Genomic DNA, 17,403 nt, shown 5'->3' on the forward strand with positions numbered 1-17,403 from the left:
ATGAATCTGGAACTTGTCAGAACTTGTGACTAGCAACAGAGCACTGCTGCTCATAACCAGAGCTGTGTGTCTGGGGTCAGCTTCAATGCAGGAAAGTAAAAGCCTTGAGGCCATCTCTTAACGGTAGACGCTTCTAGATGACTGGTGGAAACTCACACAGTCACTCTCTCCAGGGTAAACTGCCAGATAAATATCTCTAATGATAGGATCTGAGTGGACTGAGGTTTCAATGAAAAACATGCAATAAAAAGGATGCATCTCCTCAGTCAGTTGACTAGACTATTATGAGTCAAAGTTGCAACTTCGTCAAACAGAGATCACATTTGGCATGATGTTACTCAAGTGCGTTCCCAAAACGTAATCAAGCGTTGTTTACACAGGCCATTCAGGAATGATCAAAACATTTGTTGATCGGTGTTACCTCACCTGCCACTGGAAGCATAATGTTTTCCTTGTCGCGAAGTAGGCAATATATATCTATATAAAACTGTCATTACCATAACACAGCTCTCTCTAAAGGAATGGCATGTTTGCATTGCATTTACAACCATTCTCTTACAAGTCGCAACAAGGGCGTAAGCTACAGTATAACATAATATCTTTTGAAGGCAAGACACTCACTGCAATTCAAATAGCATAGCCGTATCCTGGTAACACTTGAGTTCAGAGGATATGTTAGAGCAGGGAGAAAGAGAGAGGTCTGGTTTGGGCAGATGTGGCCCATGTGTGCCTGAGCAACCCAGTGAAAAGCAGATGGACTCATTTCTTCCTTCTGGTCTCAGTTGAATGACTCACTCCTTTCATGTTCTACAGGGATTCTGAATAGCTTCTGGGTGTTTCCCAGCCCAGGGCCTGTATGGGTTCACCTGACATCCTTTGGAACTCTGCCTACCTGCATGCTGGATGTTACTCCGTAGTAGAACAAGAAATCACTGATCGATAGATCCATTGCATGTGACACTGTGATACCAAATAGAGGTGTAATTCAGATGGACTTTTATGGCGCTGCATCTTCTCCTATAACCATCATCCATGTGATGTTGCTGGTTTTACAGCCACATATCTGGAGCCCAGACCGGGACACATCTCTGCAGACGCTCAGTCATACCTTTGGCCCGGCGAAGCCTTCTCCTATAGGACCCTTCTCTCCTTGGACACCCTGTGGCCCTTGAGGCCCCTGTGAAACAAATCAACCAATGGTGAACAGACTTGAATAACCATAGACTCCATACACAGCTACATGAACACCCATTTCACTGAGTCATTTATGAGTATTCATAAATGCAAGCGTACATTGTGGTCGTGCTAACTCACCGGTTGTCCAGGCTCCCCTAAGCCAGGTGGCCCTGGAGGCCCCAGTCGCCCCTGGAACCCCACATCACCCTGCAGAGATAGAGTGGAACACCCGCAAGGTGAGACACAACAGGTGGTTGGGGGAAAATGTAATTCCCTCATTTTTCAAAACAATGGGATGGAGTGATACCTTGGGTCCAGGAAGCCCAATCCCAGTTTCTCCTTGGATTCCAGGTGGCCCAGAAAGTCCCCGCTCCCCCTATAAAACACACACACACACACACGTAACCATGCAGGAACAGACACACACACTTCAGTATACAGGAAATTCATATCGAAAAGTGTTTGGCACAACAGCAATTCATAACTCTGTGTCTCTCCCTCCTTCTCTTCCACTATGGGCCATCAACACCAGAACTCTTCGAATGAGGTGACATCATTTCCTTTGAATTCCTCTCATCTCTAACCTCACACCATCTCCATCACTAACCCAGCCATTACCTCACCACATAAACCAATACACATACTGACCTCAAACCTGAACTTTTTCCCCCTCACACATCTTCCATCAATCAAATGGGGGGGTTCAGGCTAGCACTAGGTGTTCTGAAACTCCTGGAGAATTCCCTCATAGTCAAATCACTATTGTTAAAAGCCATTATTCAAAACACAGTGCCCTCTGTAATTATTGGGACAGTGAATCATTTTTTTCTCTTATGGCTCTATGCTCCAAAAGTTTGACTGAGGTTAAAGTTCACTGTCAGCTTTAATTTAAAGGTATTTTCATCCATATCAGGTGAATCGTGCACTTTTTGTGCCCCCCCATGAGAAAGTTAGACACACAAATGTCATACCCCTCCAAAATGCTAACCTTCCCTGTTACTGTTATGGTGAGAGGTTAGAATGTATTGGGGGTATGATATTTGTGCATCTTTCTCACTCATCATTATTGATGATTCACTCAGGATGATCCGTAATCATGGTAGCATCTGCATTAATGTATAAGTGTTTAGAAACATATTCTATTCTTAATTACAATAAAAGTGACTCCAAAATTACACAATACATTACTTAGCATTCATTTTTTTGGGGCTCAAAAAAATCTGAAACAGAACCAAAACAAAGAGCAAATGCATTCAAATGTGTAGAGTTACAAGCTTGACGTAGTCATTGTATGCTATGAATATGGGACCATATACTTAACATTTTACTACTTTAATACACATAAGTGAAATGGGGGGGGACTATGTACTTAAAGTGCTGTAATTTCAAAACGGTTCACCCAATATGGGTGAAAATACCCTAAATTTAAAGCTGACAGTCTGCACTTCAATTTCAAAATCATTGTTTGATTTCAAATCCAAACTTTTGGAGTATAGAGCCAAAAGAAGAAAACATGCTTCACTGTTCCAATAATTATGTATGGAATTCTAATAGCAGTGTGAGAAGACTGATAGTCTACATACCGCACATTTTTTTCTGTTCCATTTCCAACATGTCGTGCGAAGCTAAATGCCAGACATTAGTCTGCCATTCATTTGATCTTGGATGACAGTCAAACAAGCAACATGAAGAATCTTTCAAAACAATTAAGCCTCTGACTGCCTGACTGTGAGTGTGGGCATATGTCAGACTTGGCAGTAATGTCGCTGAGAGAAGTTTGAAAAACAAACTGACAAGATAATAACATGATTACAAATCCCTCAAAGGGTCTGTGGCGTTCGTGCAATGACTGATGATACTTAGAAAGTAATGTATCCATTCAAAACATTAATGTACACATACTTGGTCAAATCGTCTGCCATCTGCTTTTGGGCCACACTTGAAATCGGTCTTTCTGTAGCTCTGGTCCAGGGCGTGATGTGCGGCTTGCAGAAGGCTCAGCATCGGCATCCTGCACGGAACACCCTGGACCAGAGCTAGTCAGTCTACTCAGTGGGAATGATACCAGCGTAGTACTCAATACCGATGTCTCGAGACTAGAGGTTGACCGATTATGATTTTTCGATACTGATTATTGGAGGACCAAAAAAGCCGATACCGATTAAAAACCGGCCAATTTTTATTTGTTTATTTGTAATAATGAAAATTACAACAATACTGAAGGAACACTTATTTTAACATAATACATCAATAAAATCTATTTAGCATCAAGTAAATAATGAAACATGTTAAATTTGGTTTAAATAATGCAAAAACAAAGTAAAAGTGCAATATGTGCTATGTAAGAAAGCTAACGTTTCAACATGAGAACATATGAAAGCTGGTGGTTCCTTTTAACATGTCTTCAATATTCCCAGGTAAGAAGTTTTAGGTTGTAGTTATTATAGGACTATTTCCCTCTATACCATTTGCATTTCATTAACCTTTGACTATTGGATGTTCTTATAGGCACTTTAGTATTGCCAGTGTAACAGTATAGCTTCCGTCCCTCTCCTCGCTCCTCCCTGGGCTCGAACCAGCAACACAACGACAATTAGCACGCGCTAACTAGCTAGCCATTTCACTTCGGTTACACGAGCCTCATCTCGGGAGTTGATAGGCGTGAAGTCATAAACAGCGCAATGCTTGACGCACAACGAAGAGCTGCTGTCAAAGCGCACGAAAGTGCTGTTTGAATGAATGTTTACGCGCCTGCTTCTGCCTACCACCACTCAGTCAGATACTTGTATGCTCAGTCAGATATGCAACGCAGGACATGCTAGATAATATTTAGTAATATCATCAACCATGTGTTGTTAACTAGTGATTATGATTGATTGTTTTTTTATAAGATAAGTTTAATGCTAGCTAGCAACTTATCTTGGCTTACTGCATTCGAGTAACAGGCAGTCTTCTTGTGGAGTGCAACGAGAGAGAGGCAGGTCGTTATTGCGTTGGACTAGTTAACTGTAAGGTTGCAAGATTGAATCCCCTGAGCTGACAAGGTGAAAATCTGTCGTTCTGCCCCTGAACAAGGCAGTTAACCCACCGTTCCTAGGCAGTCATTGAAAATAAGAATGTGTTCTTAACTGACTAGCCTAGTTAAATAAAAGGTATAAAAAAAAGACTTGAAGAAAAAAGGCAAATCCTCACCCAAAAATACAGATTTCCAATTGTTATGAAAAGCCCGAATTAAAAAATAAAAATAAAAATAAAATAAAATAAAAAAAATTCGGCCATTCCGATTAAATTGGTCGACCTCTACTCAAGACTACATATTGAGTATCTCGGTCTTGTCTCGGGTGTTGGATACATGTGAACTCGGTCTTGACTCAGAGTAAAAAAAAACATTGAATTATCAGTTTCCATTCAGTCAGCCAGATACACACAGTCCTATCTTAATAGCCTTTATATCTATTATATACATTTTTGCACAGTCACAAACCTATTGGACCCAGGCCAGTGTGTGACAGGTTGGTGATTCTGAAAGGACAGCAACCGCAATACCAGCCCACTCATGTAGGAGAGTGCATATTTTGTAAAACACGAAGGGCCAGTGGTGTGGTGTATATGCAGGTACTGTATAAGCCTTATACCCACTTTTTTTTTTCAGTGGGCATTGCGTATACTTACTTCTTAATCCCCACTGAGCGTACCAAAGTAGTGTAGTTAAAAAATATATTATATATATACAGTGGGGCAAAAAAGTATTTAGTCAGACACCAATTGTGCAAGTTCTCCCACTTAAAAAGATGAGATGATGAAAATTACAGGCCTAGGTACACTATGACAGACTAAATGAGAAAAACAAAAATCCAGAAAATCACATTGTAGGATTTTAATTAATTTATTTGCAAATTATGGTGGAAAATAAGTATTTGGTCAATAACAAAAGTTTCTCAATACTTTGTTATAGACCCTTTGTTGGCAATGACAGAGGTCAAACGTTTTCTGTAAGTCTTCACAAGGTTTTCACACACTGTTGCTGGTATTTTGGCCCATTCCTCCATGCAGATCTCCTCTAGAACAGTGATGTTTTGGGGCTGTTGCTAGGCAACACGGACTTTCAACTCCCTCCAAAGATTTTCTATGGGGTGGAGATCTGGAGACTGGCTAGGCCACTCCAGGAATTTGAAACGCTTCTTACGAAGCCACTCCTTCGTTGCCCGGGCGGTGTGTTTGGGATCATTGTCATGCTGAAAGACCCAGCCACGTTTCATCTTCAATGCCCTTGCTGATGAAAGGAGGTTTTCACTCAAAATCTCATGATACATGGCCCCATTCATTCTTTCCTTTACACGGATCAGTCGTCCTGGTCCCTTTGCAGAAAAACAGCCCCAAAGCATGATGTTTCCACCCCCATGCTTCACAGTAGGTATGGTGTTCTTTGGATGCAACTCAGCATTCTTTGTCCTCAAAACACGACAAGTTGAGTTTTTACCAAAAAGTTATATTTTGGTTTCATCTGACCATATGACATTCTCCCAATCTTCTTCTGGATCATCCAAATGCTCTCTGGCAAACTTCAGATGGGCCTGGACATGTACTGCCTTAAGCAGGGGGACACGTCTGGCACTGCAGGATTTGAGTCCCTGGCGGCGTAGTGTGTTACTGATGGTAGGCTTTGTTACTTTGGTCCCAGCTCTCTGCAGGTCATTCACTAGGTCCCCCTGTGTGGTTCTGGGATTTTTGCTCACTGTTCTTGTGATCATTTTGACCCCACAGGAGCATGGAGCCCCAGATCGAGGGAGATTATCAGTGGTCTCTGTATGTCTTCCATTTCCTAATAATTGCTCCCACAGTTGATTTCTTCAAACCAAGCTGCTTACCTACTGCAGATTCAGTCTTCCCAGCCTGGTGCAGGTCTACAATTTTGTTTCTGGTGTCCTTTGACAGCTCTTTGGTCTTGGCCATAGTGGAGTTTGGAGTGTGACTGTTTGAGGTTGTGGACAGGTGTCTTTTATACTGATAACAAGTTCAAACTGGTGCCATTAATACAGGTAATGAGTGGAGGACAGAGGAGCCTCTTAAAGAAGAAGTTACAGGTCTGTGAGAGCCAGAAATCTTGCTTGTTTGTAGGTGACCAAATACTTATTTTCCACCATAATTTGCAAATAAATTCATTAAAAATCCTACATTGTGATTTTCTGGATTGTGTCTGTCATAGTTGAAGTGTACCTATGATGAAAATTACAGGCCTCATCTTTTTAAGTGGGAGAACTTGCACAATTGTGGCTGACTAAATACTTTTTTGCCTAAGCCCATTATCACTCATGTATTCCAGTGGCACGTTGTGTTAGCAAATCCAAGTTTATAATTGTAAAAGACTAATTGATGATTAGAAAACCCTTTTGCAATTATGTTTAGCACAGCTGAAAACTGTTGTCCTGATTAAAGAAGCAATACAATTGGCCTTCTTTAGACTAGTTGAGTACCTGGAGCATCAGCATGAGGGTTTGATAACAAGCTGAAAATGGCAAGAAACAAAGAACTTTAGTCTGAAACTCATCCGTCTATTCTTGTTCTGAGAAATGAAGGCTATTCCATGCAAGAAATTGCCAAGAAACTGAAGATCGCGTACAACGCTGTGTACTGCTCCCTCAAAACACCAGTCTCAACTCCAACAATGAAGAGGTGACTCCAGGATGCTGGCCTTCTATGCATAGTTGCAAAGAAAAAGCCATATCTCAGACTGGCCAATAAAAGGAAAATATTAAGATGGGCAAAAGAACAGACACTGGACAAAGGAACGCTGTCTGGAGCCGCCTCTTCACTGAGACTGGCATTTTGCGGGTAATATTTAATGAAGCTGCCAGTTGAGGACTTGTGAGGCGTCTGTTTCTCAAACTAGACACTAATGTACTTGTCCTCTTGCTTAGTTGTGCACAGGGGCCTCCCACTCCTTTCTATTCTGGTTTGAGCCAGTTAGCGCTGTTTTGTGAGGAGAGTAGTACACAGAGTTGTAAGAGATCTTCAGTTTCATTCTCGGTAACAAGGAGGGTAGGAAAGACGTTTCAACTTATGATATCTACCAGTAAATGCTAACTAAGGCAACGTTGGGTATGCAAACCAAGTTTGGTCCGAAGTGTTGGTTAGTAGGCTATTTGTAATGCGCAATTGTCATCATGTGCTGTTTGCATCTGGGGTGCAGGCATGGGTGGACATAGTCCCACAAGCTGGGGAGCCAGGACCTGCCAGGCCAAGCGGTGTGTAATCATGTTTGCCAAGGGAAGCCAGAAAAAACATGTCTGTTTCTGGTCTGCCTATGTTGATGGCCTGCAGTAGCTAGATTGCTAAATCGGCCCTTTGGCAAACCATGGATGGAGACAGGGATTTGGACTTGTGGTTTTGAATGAACTGTCTGCACAGGCCAATGATTATGACATGGATTCTGATCCAACCATAACTGAATGTTGTTCCACAGGCCTGAGATAATAAGTTCAATATGTAGACTAGATGTAGCCTAGTAGGCTCACGTTAACTAGCTAGAAAACTTAGCTGGTTCATTGTTGCCCATGCAAGGAGGTCAGGCTAGCCAGCATTTTAGCTAGGTAGTATATGACAGCAAAAGCTAAACGTGTATTGTATAACAGAGCCATAGACCGGTTTGCCAACATGAAAGAGAGGAGGATGGCCTTGGTGTTCAACTAGTGTGAGTGCAAAAAATATGCACACAAAAATCAGAACCAGGGACAGCCACATGATATTTCGCAACATTGATTGAACTAAATTGCTTTTGGTATCTTTACATTTGTTTTCAGTATATTAAACTAAGCATATATAGCCTTGTTGATTTGATGATGTTTAAATGTTTAAGTTGAAATGGTGCTGGAATAGCGGAGGCAGTGCCCCTGTGGTCTTTGTGCTGACCTGCGGTAACTCTGGTTCTAAATCAGTAGCTGTTTAGTAAACTGTCAAAACATTAACTTGCTTGACCATGCTGCAGGTGATAACTGTTTGTAGCTGTTTGGGGGCAGGGGAGTTGTAGCTCCCCCCGGTTTTGTGATGAAAAAAAAACGTGTGTGTGTAGCTGAATTTATGCCACCACTGTGTGACTTATCTTTTTGTTGTCACAACCTTATTGTATATATTGGTGGCGCATGAATTAATGGGTTATAGAGCAAACAACGCAATTATCACAACATAGGTTGTAATTTGGATTTTTTTTTTCCCCCCACCCACCGCTACTGGCCAGGCCCACCCAGATATAATCTGGTTTAAGCATTGTTGTGGACTTAGAACATAACATCTTAATATTTTTTCTATACAAAAAAAGTTGATGTTGAGAGTGAAAATCTGAAAAACCTATAGGAAAACATAGGAATTTTCGCACAGGGCGCCTTTCCTTCCCACTGTTTGGGAACGTTTTGGCAAAATTAGAGTATACCTGTTTCTTCAGTCACCACTACATAGGGCCGATGGAAAGACAACAGTCACACACAGCATGATGTTAAAGGATAAGTAGTCCATTCACTCAGACATAATAAACCAGTGGGTCCCAATCATAAAACCATACAAAAACACAACCATTAAGCATTTCCCAATCAAAATGATTTCCCATTGCAAAAACATTTGAAGTTTAGCACACAAAGTAACTGGTAAACTAAAGTTAAAATGCAACAATGTTTCATACGCAAGTTATTTTCAAAGAGATGGCTAACAGCAAGCGCGCTGCAATAAAAAAAAAACAATTCCACTCACCAGATGACGATTATTTGAAACATAACTTCTTGTTGAAGTTATTATTGAAAAGGGGGAAGCTAACAAATTAGCAACAACACCCTCTTCAATAACACCTGCTGCTGCAAACTAGCCTACAACAAAAGCTAGCTAGGCCATGGGAAAACTACAGCTCGCTATTGCACAGTGACCTCTTGGCCTTCGAGAAGGCTTTTGTAAAAAACGGTCCCACTCAATAAATCAACATGTGATTGGTTGATTCCACTGTCATTCCAAAATGATGCTAAAATACAGTTAAATGGCAGATGCCTTCTATCGCGCTTCTGATGGCCTAGCCAATGGCTGACTTAGTTAGCTAGATTGATCTCCCCAGAGACCAGCAAAATAAAAATCCTGATTGGATGTTTTTTTTCTCACTTCAGTGTTAACCCTTTCCTTTCCAACAAAAACTGAAGAGATTAAATCAGAACATCATTGAAAAGAATAATATAATTATAATAATGATTTTATAAACCCTTAGCCCTTCTTTCATGTTATAGAAGGCATATTTTTCCCCACTGTAATAATTTGAGTGGCTCTATTTTCTCTCAGCATGCATTTTTCCACTATTCTGAATGTCTAAAGAATCCATATGTTGTTCTGAAATATGAACACAGAAACACTCTTATTATGGTGGTGATTTGACAAAATGACTATCTTCTGGTCTCGGTCTGGACTTGGTGTCAGATCTGATCCAAACCAGATTCCATAAACCCAGACAGAACTGATGTAGTCCTGTCAATAAACTATGATGTAGTTTATTAGTTATCCGTATGGATTTGAGATAGTTTCAACCCATTGATCAAATGTGACCTTAGGAGTGGTGGATATTCTGGCACGTAAGACAGACCAGTCATTCAGTCAGTCATTCAGTCAGCCAGTCAGTCAGTCAGTCACAAAGTAGTTTCTTTCTCTTCCATCCTATGGGCAGATGTGGTTCATCTAACTAATGGCTTTCTGTGAGTGATACTGTTAATGAAAGGTATTGGGTTTTATTAAGTAAAACTCACTTTTTTCCCCATGATACCCTCAGGCCCGACATCGCCATTTGGACCAGGTAACCCCTGTGAGAAGACAGAATAAAGTAGTCTACAAATGGACAAGTATACAAACACAATTGAGTTTTAAATTTAGAGGGCAGCTTGAAGGACATGTTTTACTTAGATAGTAAACTGGGGTCTGTCAGTGACTAACCATTGAAACTACCTTGCTTGTGACATTCTTAACAAAGATGGCCGACACAAAGGATTCTAGAACAGAGGCTTACCTGTAGCCCTCTGTTTCCCCTGGTGCCAACGGGCCCCTCAGGCCCCTGGAGAAGGAGGGGGTCAGTCAGTTCATGTCAAAACATGACAAACAAACAGGAGGCACAGTCAACACTGTCTGCATTCATCAGTGCTACATCATAGCCCAGACAAACAAAAACTAGCCAGCAACACAAAAGGTTGGCTAAAGTATAAACAGACTGGTATGTACTGACACTAAAGCTAAACACATCAAATATCATTAAACAAAAATGCACTGCAGCTCGCATTCATGGAGCTAAAGAAGACACTTTGACCCAATGGTCCCTTAGGTCAGGGGTGTCAAACTCATTTAGTTCATTGTTTAAATATGTTTTTTTAATTACTCAAACCGCCCAAGGGCGGGATTGGACCCCGTCGCAGGCCGGATCCAGCCCGCATGCCATATGTTTGACACCCCTGCCTTAGGTCCTTGGTAGGGGTGCGATTGGGACGGGGGCAGGGGAGTTGTAACTTAATTTGACTAAATCAAAAAACATTTGATGACAAAAACAAAAGAAAAATACACTGTACCCTGTCTCCTTTGATTCCAGGCGTGCCACATTCTCCTCTCTCCCCCTACAAGGAAAATGAGGTAGGTACATTGTGTCACATTTATGAAATACTAGGACACCCAGAGGGATATTGATCTGGAGATTCATACTCTACCTGCTCTCCTTTGTAGCCCGGCTTGCCCTGAGTAGAAACAATCTTGATTAGCGAGGAGACAGTGATCAAAACATTGTCACAGACCTCAGAACAGAATCCTTGTCTTTATAGTTAGCAATGCTGAGTTGTTGAAGTCTGTGTCAATAGCTGTGTACATTCATCTAATAATATAACAGCAGGTGTTTTGGTTATGCCCTCTGTACTGACCTCTTCCCCATCTCGACCAGGAAGTCCACTGTGCCCGCTCTCACCCTGTAAGAAAGAGAGAATTAAGGTTTTAAAAACAGAATGACCGACTAATTGGAAGAAGACACACACAGGCAAAGCAAATCACCAGTACCTTCGATCCTTTAACACCTGGGTTCCCATCATCCCCAGAATTCCCCTTCTTGCCCTGTGGAGGGAAGGGAAATCACATCAGCATGGTATGGAGAGAAACATCTCATTTGTGGTGTGTGTGTGTGTGTGTGTACTCCTCAACAGCATCTGATCAGTGTGTGGCAGCTGCTTCTGGTTTGGGAAACTGCTCTTTTGGGCTGTTGAAGGATAATGGCGGTGATTACTGTGTACAGGCCCTAATACTAAAGTACATCAAAGTACATCCAGTGGGGCTTCCTGGTTTTGACCCTCTAGATTATGATCGTCTACAATGTCTGGTCACCAAGGGAACAGTCTACAGTAGTAATTATCAGTTAGGTAAAATGACTACAATTACCTATTTACTGGTGAGGATATCGTGACTGCCTTTGTCTTTAAAAAAACGAATGCATCCTTATTAGATATCCTGGAAACATACATTTTTATGTAACCTACAACAGCAGAATTCTGCAGATTTTCCCAAGCCAATATCTGTACCAGTTTGCTGATCATAAAGTGAAGTAGGAATGTTAAGCATTTGCTACACTACCACTGCTTCAGGGAAGCAGATATGAATTTCCTCTAACCACGCAAATCAATAAAGCCTTCCAAAGCCCCTCAATTATCTCACGTGTAAGCATCAAGGCAGGCTTTGTGTGTTGGTACTGTACAGTCCATCAGTTTTGAAGAAATCGTCCACTACAGGATGTTCAATTCGAAAGGGGGCTGTGATCTCAATGTATTGATGTCGGGGGGAGCTTGAGGGTGATGCTGGTCATGTTCAGACACTTACCTGGAGGCCAATGGGTCCCCTCTCTCCCTTGTCACATGCACACTTCAGGGCCAGAGGACACTTAAACCACAGGGACACAGCATAGGGGGTCAGACAGGAGTTCAGACTCCTAAAGAGGAGAGTTCATTGACTAATGTGTGAAAAGGATGCAGTATATCAAGATTAGTAGGTCTAGATAACTGGGACTTACCCCCTCATCAGCCAACTCCGTCTGTGAAATGAGAAAAACAAATCATTGGTCAAAATGTAGTCCACTTCATATTTATTCTACACATATCTCATGGCGAGACAGTGACTGTTGAACAAAGTCAGGACATTCCTCTCCCCACTTGGCGCAGACTTAAGTCTAGTTTTGATTTACGTTTGGTTGAGATTGTCACGGATTCCCCCGGTACTGCTACTGCTGCACTCATTCTGTGCAGGTCTATCACCGGCCTCTAGGCGTCACTGAACTGTCTCATTACGCACACCTGATTCCAATTCCCCCCTGATTAGTAGTAGTAGTAGTAGTAGTAGTAGTAGTAGTGTGCACTTGTTATTACGGGTCGCATCCTGTGGTTTAACCTCGCTCTTCTGTTTGGGTTACATCCCTGTATTTTATATACGTGTTTGTTTTGGGCTTTGTCCCCATACCTTTTCATGGCATGTCTTTTTGGGTGGAGTATTAAACCCCCCTATTACAAATTCCTCCACCTGTCTCCAATCATTTATACTATGTGACTGATGTCAACTAGTGTGAATTCAATGTTAAATCAACAAAGAAATGTCACTGGGTATAAAAAAAATACAGGACTTTAAAAAAACATCCAATCAGTTTTCCATGCTAATTCAACGTCATGTTGAATTGTATTGTTAAAATGATGTGGAAACAAATTTGATTCAACCAGTTTTTGCCCAGTAGTTCCTTTCCATAGTTTAGGCCACAAACAGACTGCTAATGTTGGCTTATGTTTATTCATGTTGCTTGCGATTTCAATCAAATTCCTACTGCTAGACATCTCATATTGTTATACAGAAGATTAAACACAAGTAGCCTAGCTTTAACGTTTAACAACGTTTATTAGAATTTAAAGTTACATTGTATCACCGACGTGTAGGCTACACCGATGTGGATTGTGTGTAGACTGGTAATTTTAATGTTGATTGCTGAAATACCTGTTGAGGTGCATTTTGGATGATCCAAGTGATATGGGGTTGGTTCATGTAACCTGTTTTAAAGTTGCTCATTTCAGGAAAGTTTAGGCTGGAGTGGTAAGTTTTCCCAGGGTTCTCTAAACTCAGTTGTGTGACTAGTTCTTAGTCCATCTCAACCTCTGCCTCCATCTCACCGTACAAGTCTACTACAACCTCCAGCCCCTGATCCTGTCAGCTGGAGACCTAATCCTAAAAAAAAGTGGTACAAAAATTCTTCTGTTGCCCAAAACTTGTTATTGCTTTTCTGTCTGGACATGAAAGCCAGCCACATTCTTTATGGTGGGAGAATGGTTGAAATTCCACAGAAACAAACACAAACCACATGCAATGGTCAATATAACGTCTCGGCGCAGCCAAAGTATATTTCTGCTTGCAGAGAAGCACCTGAAGCCACCACAGAAGGTCTGCTTATTCTTACTGTGAGCGGGTTGGAGCTGAACCAGCCGGAGACAGAAGCATACAAGAGATAAAAGACAAGCTAATGGGACAGACAGTCTTATGACATACAGATGCTGCCTGAAACAGGATGAAAGCCTCTGTGTGGACTGGGTGCTATTGTGTACCCGACTGAAACTCAAACCAGTCCATAAGGATCTAGCAGTAGAGCGCTTAACTAATGCAAGTGCTGCTGGTTAATGTGGATTTGATGACCAGATTGTCTTGATCATGTTGTCTAACGCCTGCGTCGACAATTGGTTTAGAAGTCGAGTGGTGTGCCTGAGACTCATAGAGCTACTTAGCCATGCATGATCTTGCTGAGCTTCCTTCCTACTGCACACAGTAGTTTTCCACAAAGAGTTTTAACGTAGAACATATTTTATAGTTAAACAGGTCCTGAACTCATTGTGTCTCTAGACCTACTGTACTGTTTCATGCCCAAATTAGTCTTCTTGGAGAGACATCAATGGGTTAATTTCCCTTAATACTTACACCTGAGGTTTAAGTTAATGTGGTTCAAATAGTTTGAAACACCAGAATGGTTTCCAACAAAATGCCTCAGGAACACCAGCCAGGGGCCACAGTCAAAAATAGTGACGTCTGCATTTCCCCATGTCAAGTTTAGACTAAACAAGCTGCTAGAGCGATAACAGTATGATCATAAAGGTACTGTGTCTGTGATGACAGAGGGGGCCAAATCACCAGGAACTATGACAACAACTTAGCAGGTGCAGTGAGTTGAAACCACACAGGATGCCCCCAAAAAGTATATCAATTATTCTCAGTCCTAAACTGAATGCTTAAACACTAAATATACATGAGTACTTTCCAACCGGCAAAGAAAAAGCATGCGAGTCTTGACATGAGTAAGCCTACATAATATTGTGTAATCCAAATATATTTGCATCCATTTCTTCTCAACACATTGTCAAGGCCCAGTTTGTTGAAAACATGGTAATATCCAAAAAGCGATGAGCAAACTATGGCCCGGCTTTGACAAAGCCTGATTTGTCATTCCGATGGTGAATGCTAATTCCCAAGAGGGAGGAGTCCACACAGATTTAAAATGCTCTACCTTCAGCAGTTATACAGCCATGAGACACATTCAGCAAACTACAGAGAGACTTCTTCTTTAGACACCTAAAAATGTGGACTGAATTTACATCTCAACAAACCACAACCTGAACCAGATGACGAAACGTGATGATGTTGCACTTACAATCTCTTTGATGACCTTGTCCACGATGCCCCTGTCCTGAAGGTTATGGAGGTAGCGATTGGCTGGGGAGCTGGCCAGCTGGCGAAGCTGTGCCACGTTGGAGGCGTCATTGGCCGCGGGCGTGATGCCCACCATGAAGAACTTCACGCCCTGGTTTTTGGCGTCTGCCACGGCGGAGAAGATGTCTGGGTTCCTGGGGTGGGGGATGCCGTCCGTCAGCAGTATGGCCACCCTGATGCTCCCTGGCTCTGACTCCTCCATGTAGATCTTGGTCAGGTTGGTGATGGCATAGGTGGTGTAGGTGCCGTGGCCGATGTATCTGATGGGCGCGATGCGAGTCTTGAAGTTAGCCACCCCCCTCCACTGCTTGAAGGTCTGCTCGATGATCACATGGCTGCTGAACTGCAGGAGGGCGGCTCGCGAGCTGAGAGCCCGGCCCGTCTGCAGCTTGACCACCTGTAGGCGTTCAACCACATCTGTGGCGAACATCTTCTCCTGGGCGTGGTTGTCCTTGGCGCTCTCCGAGCTGTCCACCAGGAAGGCCAGCTCCAGGCCACAGCCCTCGTTCAAAAGTGCTGAGAACATGAAAAAAGGATTAACCAATTGTTAATTTATCATGTACCATGCACATTACACAAGAGGTACTGCTAATTTGTCAGTCTTTGGTTGGCAGAGGGCAGAGCTGGGGTCAATCCCATTTCAAAGCAGGAGATCCGATATGGGTAAAACTGGGTACTTTCTTATGTTAACCGCTAACACCAAAGAAGGTTCATTCATCCGTTCAATCATCATGTACGTACCGGGTACAACATTAGCTAGCTACATTATATGGTTCACAGAGATGAGGTCACTACCATTTCAAAGCAGGAGATCAGACCTGGATCAAACTAGGTACTTTCTCACATCCAGCTCAAGACCAACATTGGCCAGCAACTGATCACAAGTCAGAAGGTTAAGTTCTGAGATCCTGAACCTTAATGACAGAGAGAAAATTGAACCCAGAAAAGGTCTGATATGATTTATTGATCAAGGTGGAAGTGAAGCTTGGAGGGGCGCCATGACTTGAACTGTGAACTGATGTTCCTGATTCCTGTCTGATATCTAAAAGGCTCTAGGAGACACGACTCACACGAGGCATCCTAACCTACAATATTTTTAAAGGAGCTAGGGCAAAGATCCAATATAAACCGGGAATAAATCACATTTATGTTCAAAGAAACATGTCCGAGAGAATGTGCCCGGGGATACATAGCTCTTGTTCTGTTCAAGGAACAGAACAGTTGCCACTGAGATGGATGGGTTTCTAAACCTGGCTGTGAGATATAATCATTTTTTAAGTGGGTCCCATCTTCTGCCAAAGACTCTTTAAAATAAGATGATTGCAAGTTTTTCTTGTAGCCACACATTTTTTCAGTGATGGAAGCTTAACCTATGTATTTTCTGAAGTGAAGGTATCCTACCATTTCTAGCAACACTATGTCTCAGAAAAGCTTTTCTGTGTCTCTCCTTTCAAACTAATAAACAAACTAATAAACAATAAACTTTTTTTTTTTACTCTTACATTGGCCATTCTTGGGTATGACGTTGGTTGTCAGTAGTTTGTTCTTGCCTCTCCTGTCCACGGTTCTCTCATCATAGTCATCCTGAGCCCAGAGACTGTGGAGTCTACAGAGCAGCAAGAACCAGTACAGACAGGGGGACATCACCACCTGTTCTCCTCCAGAGAGAGCGAGAGAGAGAGAGAGAGAGAGAGAGAGAGATTCATCTTGTGTTCAGGTAGAAACTCACATGAACATCTGCACACCAACACAGAGGTGCAAAAGTCCACCATTGACTGAAACCCATAACCTGTATCATTTTAACTTGATCCTGCACATACTCACGAGACAGTGCTGCAGGCTCAGGTCTCCAATATACTCAGCTCAGTACAGTGTTCAGGACAGGGTAAGGTGAACGTGAGCGAAATAGAGAATCATAGGGAAAAATGAAGACTGTTTCAGGTGTTGTTCAGGTTAAGTTCCACTTAGACTCCGGATATTGTCCTGCTCCTGTGGTGGTGATGGTGTCCAGTCTGCAGGATGGGAGCTGGTCAGGCCAGGTAGGATGTCTGCAGTACGGCAGCAGTGAGGGGAGGGTCTGTGAAAAGGCTGCGCTCTGGCTCACACTGGGTTCCCTGAGGTCTCTTTAGTTGCAGCCATCCTCACACAGACACACTGAATAACAGTAGAGGCAGAACCAGCCCCTTTTCACTCACAACCACTCCATGTTTGGAGAGGGGTGGGGCATGGAGCTCTCGAGGGGCAGGGCTAGGCTGTGGGAGAGAGTGGGGGTGAAATGTTATTTTTTATAATAGTTTTCATTTTTATAAATAGGGGATGGGATGGCACATCTGGGCTGTAATAACAAAAATCATATGCATATGCATATATATAATATGGGCCTTTGTCCATTCTTGTTTGTTGCCTTGTAACTTTTACTATTATCCACTGGTGAACCAGGGTAAATTCCCGTTTCTG

At 42.4% G+C, this 17,403-nt stretch overlaps 1 protein-coding gene across 3 annotated transcripts in view; it reads right to left on the minus strand.

Moving 5' to 3' along the window:
• The window catches only part of LOC115132755 (collagen alpha-1(XXVIII) chain-like), a 28,681-nt gene extending 11,592 nt beyond the window's left edge, over nucleotides 1-17,089 (minus strand). The window contains exons 1-14 of one of the 3 annotated variants that reach the window (XM_029665494.2): nucleotides 16,771-17,089; nucleotides 16,449-16,596; nucleotides 14,888-15,462; nucleotides 12,227-12,247; nucleotides 12,037-12,096; nucleotides 11,227-11,280; nucleotides 11,094-11,138; nucleotides 10,887-10,913; nucleotides 10,752-10,796; nucleotides 10,202-10,246; nucleotides 9,945-9,998; nucleotides 1,484-1,552; nucleotides 1,315-1,383; nucleotides 1,109-1,177 (exon numbers count right to left, since the gene is read on the minus strand). In XM_029665494.2, coding sequence (XP_029521354.1) covers nucleotides 1,109-1,177; nucleotides 1,315-1,383; nucleotides 1,484-1,552; nucleotides 9,945-9,998; nucleotides 10,202-10,246; nucleotides 10,752-10,796; nucleotides 10,887-10,913; nucleotides 11,094-11,138; nucleotides 11,227-11,280; nucleotides 12,037-12,096; nucleotides 12,227-12,247; nucleotides 14,888-15,462; nucleotides 16,449-16,590 — 1,275 coding nt within the window. In that variant the 5' untranslated portion in view covers nucleotides 16,591-16,596; nucleotides 16,771-17,089. Of the gene's footprint in view, nucleotides 1-1,108; nucleotides 1,178-1,314; nucleotides 1,384-1,483; nucleotides 1,553-9,944; nucleotides 9,999-10,201; nucleotides 10,247-10,751; nucleotides 10,797-10,886; nucleotides 10,914-11,093; nucleotides 11,139-11,226; nucleotides 11,281-12,036; nucleotides 12,146-12,226; nucleotides 12,248-14,887; nucleotides 15,463-16,448; nucleotides 16,605-16,770 lie in introns of those variants that run through there. The other 2 variants (XM_029665500.2, XM_029665506.2) reach the window with 2 other exon arrangements.
• Nucleotides 17,090-17,403: the final 314 nt, after the last annotated feature.

This window comes from Oncorhynchus nerka, linkage group LG2 (assembly GCF_034236695.1).
Source record: "Oncorhynchus nerka isolate Pitt River linkage group LG2, Oner_Uvic_2.0, whole genome shotgun sequence".
NCBI lineage: Eukaryota > Metazoa > Chordata > Actinopteri > Salmoniformes > Salmonidae > Oncorhynchus > Oncorhynchus nerka.